This window comes from Siniperca chuatsi, linkage group LG10, assembly GCF_020085105.1.
Source record: "Siniperca chuatsi isolate FFG_IHB_CAS linkage group LG10, ASM2008510v1, whole genome shotgun sequence".
Lineage (NCBI taxonomy): Eukaryota > Metazoa > Chordata > Actinopteri > Centrarchiformes > Sinipercidae > Siniperca > Siniperca chuatsi.
The window spans coordinates 24,669,702-24,679,390 of NC_058051.1; the positions used below are offsets into that span (position 1 = coordinate 24,669,702).

The 9,689-nt window shown below is 39.2% G+C and overlaps 1 protein-coding gene across 1 annotated transcript; it reads left to right on the forward strand.

Annotated features, from left to right (window-relative positions):
* Positions 1-253: 253 nt before the first annotated feature.
* Positions 254-9,006, forward strand: plp2b (proteolipid protein 2b). The gene is made up of 5 exons (XM_044210727.1): positions 254-688; positions 4,894-5,049; positions 5,168-5,266; positions 6,755-6,851; positions 6,958-9,006. The coding sequence occupies exons 1-5, from the start codon at positions 590-592 to the stop codon at positions 6,969-6,971; spliced, it is 465 nt and encodes a 154-aa protein (XP_044066662.1). The 5' UTR covers positions 254-589; the 3' UTR covers positions 6,972-9,006.
* Positions 9,007-9,689: the final 683 nt, after the last annotated feature.

The following is a 9,689-nucleotide window of genomic DNA, read 5'->3' on the forward strand; positions in this document are numbered from 1 at the left end:
ACCTACAACCAACTCTAAATCCTGCTTTTACATTAACGCATGAGTAATAATAATCAAATTGTGACATTTTCTGCATAGAGAACCTTTACATGTAATACTTTATAATACATGTAATATTTTCACAGTGTGGTATCAGTACTTTTACTTAAGTAAAGGATCTGAATACTTCCTCCACCATTGTTCCTCCAATGTTAGTTAGTAGATAAAGCATCAGCCACCACTTTTGCAACAGGTGTCGGAGTTTCCGAGGAGCACTTGAAGGCAGCTTGAGAAAAATGAAAGCCAACGCCCCACTGACAGCTCCCCTCAGTACTCAGTCCCCTCCTTCGGTCAGAAAGTAGCTGAGTTTCTGCTGCTGTGGTCGTGACTGAGCTCCAACAGGTTATATTTCACCGAGACTTTTCACCGGAGACGTTGATTCATCTTCCTGAGGGGAAAAAACAACAACTTCTAGCTAGCTTGAGCGGGAGCGGCGGACAACACTGGGACTGCTTTCGAGAAGTTTGTTTATCCAAACGCTGTCCGTCTGTTGCTGGCGATAAGGCTCAAATACAACATACTGTCGGTATAATAAGTTATTTATTAAAGAATGGCTGATACAACCGAGTCCAGCCCCGCAGCTAACTGCCTGGAGAAGTTGAAAAGTTACGTGAGGACCCAGAAAGGGTTTATCCTCGCAGCTGAAATAGTAAGTTCACTGGCCTGGGCAGCTAACATGTAACTTTTAGCTACTGTGTAGCTGTGTTATGAATGGTTACAACTGCTTACAAAACTGGTTATTATATGCTGTGTGTAAAGTGTGCTAAAGTAGCCTGCAGCTAATCAATATTTCATAGATTGTAAAGTGCCTTAATGTAGCCTACATTGATTTTTCTCGCTGTTAGGCTAGTTAGAGGGGAGAGTTATCCCAGCCTTATAAAGTTTTGCTCTAATGTAGCATGTCTTATTTCAATTTCTCTCACCAAATTTCTCTGTTTGCTTCTTAAAAGCTGTTTTGTCTCACTTTTTTGAGAAGCAGTCTAGCCAGGGAATGAGAAGCATGTGGTCCAGGGGGTTGGGGGATCATGAGCAGAGGTTAAGGGTTTCCACCTGTCACTTGTGCTCCGCTGTTTTCTCATTTGGCAGCAAAGAGCCAAATGCTGAGCGTTAATGGCAGATGAAAGTTCATATGGGTTAACTCGATACAGTGACTGTTAGGCATCTCCTTTTCTACCCATCACCACAGGCTGCATACTATTTGTAGGCAGAGAAGTAGTAGCCCAAATATGGCGAAGAGGAAATGCAATGTATATCACATTCCTATTAACATAAAGGCTCATAAAGTGAGGTCTTTGTCCCTACCTTATGTCTTTGCATATCCGGCTATAATTTACAGGAACATCCTGTCTGAGAAGACCTTTATATTTACACTGTCCTTGACCACCATTTTTCACATGATCGCTTTTGTTTGCATTTCACAGTTCTCTTAACACATTACTTACTTTGACCTTAAAATTCTTTGTTTAAGTTCTGCATTTTAAAAGTTGTTATTTTTATCAGCCCCTCACCAGGCACATGCAGTGTTATCACATATCTCACAGTAGCTTACAGAGTGCTGAAAATGTTACTGTACTACTGTCGTACTACTGCGCTATTACTTTTTTCAAAAGTGAGCACTTTTTTTTTTATCACCGATAAAAAGGCTTTGCTCTCATAACTCAATGAGCTCATTATAAGGCAGGCTCTCAGATGTTAGGGGTCAATGGTCCACCCACTGTAAAGTTATTTTTCTCGTCAGAGTTAATGGAAATTCCAGGCTGTGTGTGAAGTTTGGCCCTGGGAACAAAGGATGCATGAATTGCTTAGGACACATCTCTGGTGTGCCAATCACAGATATTATCATGCTTCACTGGATACACTTGGTAGTTTGTTGTTTCCTCTCCCACTCACGTCTTTACTGGAGCCTGGTAAACTCTAAAGGAACTCATCACTGATGGTGGATGTCTGAAATAGTTTACAGTGCAGGGAGTAGGCTGTGGAAGTGAAACGGAAAGACAAACATCATTACTGCTCATTATGTCCAATCTAATAGGGAATAGGGTATTTAAGCCCAGCAACCGGGATTACTGAGGTTTTAATCTTCCAGCTGATAAACCAAAAGTCTAATGGAATAACTGTCCTTTTTAACCACTGTCAGCAACTTTTGACAGCAAGGTTTCCATGCCTCTCCAAATTACATGTAGAGTTATTTTGTTTTGTCTTTTATTGTGGCTGTCAGAGGTATGGCCATACTTGAACATGTTTGAAGCTGCAGAAGAACATACAGATCACAGTCACACACCCATTTCTATTTGACATGTGGCACAGTTAAGCCAGTAGCACATAAGTCATGAGTCATGCACTGAGCTGATCTTTTGCCCTGCTATTAATATTTGAATATGAAGTGGTCACATTATCTTGTGACTGTAAACCATTTTTTAGGTTATCTCCTTTTGAAGAATGTCTTTATCAGAAGAAAGGGAGGAGGAAAAGTAGGGAGGAGAATCAAGTTTGAGGAAATGAGTGAAAATGAAGGAAATGAACGTTGCATTCTACACTCAACACACATATACACGTAAGTGAGTCACAGCAAGTGCTTAAAAAAACGCCCCAAAATGTTAGTGACTTCCCTAGCTACCGTTGCTGTTTGGTGTGTCTCTGTACCACGGACTAGCTCTTGGCGCTCATGTTGCTGCTGACTATAATTAGCCAAGCGTTCACGACAATTTTCCCTCCAGTCAGTTTAAAAGAGCAGCTCATTACACTGATTTGAATAGATCGTAGTTGGGATCTTAAAAGCTGACCCATTCAAACAGATCTGCCGCTGTGTGGAAAACATAAAGGTGTCAACATCTCACAGCCTTTCTTGTTCTGAGGGACTCTTGTGTAGTGGGTGTTTCTCTGTGTGACGGCCTCCTCAGTAGCCTCTGCCCTCAGAGCAGCCGGCTCTGGCCTGAATAGAGCCTCTTTTGTATAGGACCTTGGCCTCGGCCACCCCGCTACTCCACAGAGGCAGCCTGTGCCAGTCTCGAGAACACATGAACTACTGATGCATCTGGCTGGCTGGCTGCGTGTTTGTGTAACAGTTGCGGGTGAGGGGAAGGAAAGCAATAGTGACAGATGTAGGGCTGGTGTCGAGTCAATTACATCATGTGTGTATCATATAGACTGCCGTGATTTGACACACGGCACTGAGTTGCCCGTGTCTGAGAATAAAACATTGCAAAGTGCAAGACGAGCTTTCTTTAAATACACATCAGAGTCAGAGTGCGATTTATTTATATAGTAAGTGTTAGAAGAATCAATTATTTGATTTGTGATAAGAAAGCAGTGCAGATAAATGTTGTAGAACACCAGATTTCAGTTCAGTGGATCATATGTAACTGCAGAGTTTATCATTTCATTCTAACTTTAATTATAGGTTGTCTTTTATAGAAGATTCATCAAGGGTTTTGTTTGTTACATGCTAATACAATATGTGTAGTGAAATGCAGAGTAAGAGGAGTAAAAAAAAGGAATATAAATAATAACATTTCAAAGATAGAAAAATAGAAATATATGTAATATAAGTGTAAATATGCTAAATTGTATTAGAACTGCAACAATTAATTGATTATTTGATTAGTTGATCGACAAAAAATGTATTCACAACTATTTTAATAATTGTAATTTTTCAGGCAAATATGTCAAACATTTAATGGTTCCAGCTTATCAAATCTGTTGATTTTTCCTTGTTTTACATTGTGTAAATTGAATATTTTGCCTTTTTGGACTGTTTTTTGGACAAAAAAAGACATTTGATGGTGTTATCTTGAGCTGTGGGAATTTGTAGTGGGTATTTATATATATATTTTTTTTTAGAGTTGTTAGATGTTGAATAGACCAAACAATTAATCGAAAATAATTATGAAAATAGTAGTTAGTTGCAGCCCTAAAGTGTATATTGGCACAGTGTGTACAGATGGTGGCTGTGCAATCTTTCCAATATAAAATTTTAAATGTACATATGTCACGGTTGTAAAGCACGTTTTGTACATGCTCGAGCACAAATATGTAAATGTGTAGGTCAGTGCAAAGGAATTATAAATCTATGTTGTAGAAAAGCATAATAAAATGAATGCTGTTTAGTGACTTGTAACTACTTGAAATTTCCACTCGTTCACAGCTGTCATATGTTGTGTGAATGCATCTACCCACGCAGTTTGATGGCAGCAACAATAGCGGTATTGAAAAAAAGGCTGATACTGGTTCAGGGCCGTAGGCTGCCTAAGTTTATGATTTCTCCACGTTGGCAGCATTTCAGTGGAATGGACTGAGAAGAATGCACGCTGGCTTTTTTCCCTCATATGGAAAAATATGATCTGGATGGAGAAACACATGCTGTAAATCTAAGAAGAGAGCAGCATGTGATAGACAGACTGACTGACAGAATGCATTGTAATCCATCCAGTTGTCTCACTCTGACAGTATTTTTGTGTAGAAAATATTTTTTCCTGGCAAAAATGTTATTCTGTGGATGCTGAATTTGCGAACTGACTGGAATAATTGAAACAATGATGGTTTTGTTGGTGTGATTTACTGTCCGACTGGCCTTGGCTATTGAGTGGACACAGATCTTTTTCTGTTACTGAGCACTGAGATGATCACCTGAGTCCTCCCTCAGGTGAATTGCAGCTGATCTGTATGCTATTTTATCAAGTCGTTCAAACCTGATCTGCAAAGTCTAACAGAGGGGAGGAATTTAGGCAGCATCTGTTAGTTTTCTGGCATAACCCTGAAGTATTCTGGGAGCTGTCACCTTTCTGAGGTCAAAATCATTAATCTCTCTCTTTATTGCTTTTCCCCACCTCCTCTTTTCACTTCAATCACTCTTAGCTCATCAGTTTCATTATCATCATCTGCTACGCCGCATCTCTGTATGGAGGCTACTCTGCTGTGGCCATCTGCGAGATGGTCTTCGCCATGGTCTTCTTCGGCATCTTCATGATGGAGATGGACAAGCAGATCCAAGTGGTCAACTGGGTCTGGAGCGTGAGTCCTCTACGTGTCTTACCACCCGATCTTACAGAAAGCATACACACACACGCTGACACACATATAGTGCATTGTTGCACGATGCTTAATCTTCTGCTTCCCTCTTTTTGTGCAGGATCTTTTCCGTGCAGGTATCGGCGCTATCCTTTACATCATCACTTCTCTGATTTGTGTGATTGGAGGAGCCGGGGATGGCGCTCGTATCGCAGGCGGGGTCAGTTAACCTGCCATGAATTGAATACTGAAACTGTTCCTATGCAAGTTTTGTTTGTTTTGACAGCCGTTATCTATGAATCAGTTGTTTAGTAGATGTGGAAACTGACTGTAAATGTGGAAACTGAAACCAAAGGGGGTTTTACAATCATTTCATGTGTTTGATATGACAAACACACAATCTCTTGGTGAAGGCACTCAGAATTGAGTAATATTGTCATCTCAATTCATATCTCATGCTTCCTTCCTGTATCCTTCCAGTGCAGACTACAAGACTTTTGCCACAATTTGCTTGTCTCAAACACATTGCTTAGACCTGAGACAAAAACCCTCAAGTTGACCCAGGATCCTTTGGTTCAAGCAGTTCAGAAACACCTTGTCGTGAGCTGTCCCAGACTCTACGTCAGTTTTCAAACAGGTTTGATTTTTAACATAGCCAAAAACAGGATGCACTCATAGTTGGAGCACCTAGGAGATGAGTCTGAGACGAGTGGCATCCATTTAGAGTGCACAGGACAAAGGGGGCAGGGACGGAGGCAGTGGACACACACACAAGTACCAAATTAAAGTAGTACAACCACTAATTATATTATGAATGCAATATGAGTCATTAATTTAGCTTCATGGGAAATGAAAAGAACATGAGAACCATAAGACACATCAAAAATGCACACATCATATTACAAGCCAGAGAGAGAGAAAGAGAGAAAGAGAGAATGACAGTACAGTAGGTCGAGCAGATCTGAGTGCAGTAACAAAATATCAAGAGTGAAGCCTGTGGTGGTATTGCAATTAATTTAATATCAAGTTCAAATTCAAGTTTATCACAACACCAACCACAACTCCCTGCTCTCTGTTTGCTTTTACAATTAGATTGAGGACATTTCATATTATTTTTCTCTTAGAATTACTTTTTAGTTTATTCTTTTTCAGTGTATTAATTTTTCATAAACTATTTTACTCTCAATATTTGTATGGTGTGCTCACTCTACTTTGTGTCTGATCTCAGTAAGATTTTGCATCTCTTTTCCACAACCTTCCTTGTGGCTTGATACATACAATAAACCAGATGTGTTTGTTCGGGACTGAATGCGTCACATCTGCACCTGAACAACTGACACAAATTGGACCCACAGTGACTTCTCGCATGTTTCTGTTGAATATCGCAGTCATTTCTCCTTTTGTGGATTTCTCAAAATGGAATCATCTTTACTGAGATCAATTATGTAGTTTCTGCACCGTCAAGTCAACATGACAAGAGTCTGGGACTAAAGCTGTCTTCTGGTGTGAGCAGAACAACAATTTTGAAAGTCTTGTAGTCTTGTAGTTTTGCTATGTAACATAAAATATGAAAGATTGTAAAGTGCATTCCAGTATTTTTCAATTATTTCTATTACACTTTTTTTGCATTAACCAACTTTGAGCTGTTTTATTTTACCTGTAAATTTGATTATTATTGTGTTTCTGATCCTGAGTTGATGTTTCGCAGGTATTTGGTTTGATTGCTGGTCTGCTGTTTTCCTATGACACCTACACCATCTTCCTGCAAATCAAGAGCTCCAGGCAGCACACGGCAGCTTCCACCGGTGAGAGCAACAGATATTCGCTTTTTGTGATACATTCAAAACATGCTCTACAGGACAATAATCTGCCTTATTTCAAACCTACAACATGTTTTTTTCTTCGTTACAGATGACAGAGTTTAAACACTCCAAGTCACATTAACCTCTGTCAAGATCGCAGCAGAAGAACAAAGAGGAATTTGTGCAGAAGTTAACGGACGAGTGGATCAGAGAGGGGACGATGGACAGTAAAAATGAACAGGTCACGGTTTAATCAATGCCACTGTATGGTGTGAACAGACGAGAGGAGGATGACGTAGCCAGAGTGAGTGGTACTGTACTGTACATCTGTGCCTGCATGCCTCAGACAAAAACATGTCTACTACATGAGGAATTTGCCTCACAAAGCTTTACTCCAACCTCAGTGTGCCACTGATTTAAAAAGGGAAAACTGTAAATAATAGGCAATGGTTGGTGTCATCAAGCAGCTTGTCTAATACACATGTCTACTGTTAATGGACTGCTGTAGTAAGTAGTAACTGTGTTTGGGCTTTAGAAGTAACTGACAAGAAGGAGTGCTTTAGGAATTGTTTAACATAATAATAATGCTCTTCTTGAATGTGTTTTCTGTATATTAAGTGAGGTTTTCTCAGTTATTTAAACAACTACAAGGAGCTTTTATTTTGCATTGATTTTGGCGGCCCCTGTGGATAAAAGCAGTAGTGTTTCCCGGAATGAAGACTACATTTCCCATGAGCACCACAGCCTCCTGCGAGTTAAAGAAAGACGCAACCTATTTGTAATACTATTTTTCTTTTTTAAACACAGCTGTTTGCAGGATGCACAGCGATGCGATAATGTATCTATTTGTGCCTATGTAAGATTAATAACTGTGATATGATGATGGTAAAACAAAGTAAACTTTGTTTTAGTACCGTTCATACACCTAGGTTACATGTAAGCCTACAACTAACAGATTCGGTTGCTCAATAATAGTAATTTTGTTGAGAAAGCTAAAGTTATCAACAGTCCCTAGTAATGTTATGTCTTCATAATAATAAGCCAACAGCAAGATATAGCTCGGCAGCAAGGCCAACATATAATGTTAAGTTATAAGCCAGTTGTTTTACAGTAATGTCCACCATGACCTACACCTCCATGGACTGTACACAGCCAGATATAATAGACATATTACATACCTGTCTAGGAGGAAGAGGACCAATTCAGGATCAGTTTTGAATCCTTTCAAATCCCGCAACTCTCTCCATCTGTTGAATGACCGACCAGGGTTGACTCGTGTTTTCGCCCGTGCTCTATCACTGTAGCTTGCTTTTGTTCTTCGGCCCATTTTTTTCTTTTTCTCTGTGCTGATCCTGCACCAGTATCAGCCATAAGCACAAAATATAACGTCAAAAATGAAATTCTCTAAAGAGAAATCTCGTCCTGCTCCCTTTTAACTGGCTAACGTACTACTCACTGATGGTCTCGTTTGCTTATGTAGGTCATATAGAGGCATCAGTAAACTGTTTCATAACCAGTTAAAAACTCCTTGTAGCTGCTTTAATCACTGTGTGTTACAGTACCTTAAAGTCTCATTCAAATTAACCAGTTCCTTCATCTTATTCATCTTTTATTCCTGAATCATAAACATTTGAAGTGGCCTGCTGTCATTGACTAGCAATCTTTTGGCTGTTCTTGTACTAGTCATAGTTTAGTCTGCATTGTTAGACGTCCATTAACCATCAACCACATGTTCATTAATTGAATTACAGTATCATCCTCCAGTTTCACCTATCTACTTTGCTCAGGTTTTTTTTTCCTTTATATGTTTGTCACAATTATCTAATGTGCAGAATATTTTTCTGTTGCCATTTTATACAGTCCAGTAGTATCATACAGTTTAGGGGTTTTTTTTGTTCATGTTTTTTTTTTTGAGTACATGTTCTCTTTTGATGAGGCAGACGAAGACAAATTCATTTCTAAAGAAAAATCATAGTTGGAATTTTCTGATGTGCATATCACAACTTTAATATGCTCTACCCTGTGGTGGTTATTTGTCCAAGAAAAACATTGCCTTATTATTATTTTTTTTCTAACAAGCTTTCAAGAGTCTGCAGTTTGTAATTTCAAAATTCAAAGCAGCCTTGCTATGGGAAATAAAAGCCATTGTTACTCCAAAGAAAATCTGTTTTTTGTAGTTTATATTGTACAATAATCTCACTACATAACTGTACTAACATAACTTTTTAAAAACAGCTTTATTCAGATTGCCACTAGATGGAAGCAGACTGCTACTGACATCTGAAATGAACTGCTACATTAATGGGCTCCTGTCCCATCAGCTGGGAGTAAGAGTTAACATTGTAAAAATATCAACATAGCTATGGTGATGTTTGCTCCGGTTTCTCATCAGGTTGTTGGTGTTCAGATATTATCAGGAACTACTATGTTTTTACACTGCCAGGATTTTCACTGACCTGGAGCAGCATGCATCTGTGATCTCTAATCTCATCTGTTCTATTGCAGACAGTTATGCATGCTGTCCCCTTCTTTTCATTTTGAGATTACATTACGCTTATGAAAATCCTGTCTTACTTTTGCTTTCCGCTGCTGCCTTTCAGTTGCAATAACCATTACAGTATGTTACCCATTTCATTTAAATGATCTGCAGCGGAATGATAATCCTTTGTTTGGGGTCATACTGACTGTTATCTAACTAATTCCCCATGTCGCTGCTGCTGTAGCAATCCGAATGTAATAATAACTTTCCCCCAAACAGAGCCGTGTTCACATCTCCTCGTCAAAATGTTTATTTAGGAATATTTATTCAGAAGTTAAAGCGTCTCCTCCCGTGCTCTGAAT

Excerpts from the sequence above, each read along its gene's own strand:
- plp2b (XM_044210727.1), top strand. The coding sequence starts at position 590 with ATGGCTGATACAACCGAGTCCAGCCCCGCAGCTAACTGCCTGGAGAAG. Across the intron at positions 689-4,893 it reads TTATCCTCGCAGCTGAAATA|CTCATCAGTTTCATTATCAT; the intron begins GTAAGTTCACTG and ends AATCACTCTTAG. Across the intron at positions 5,050-5,167 it reads TGGTCAACTGGGTCTGGAGC|GATCTTTTCCGTGCAGGTAT; the intron begins GTGAGTCCTCTA and ends CTTTTTGTGCAG.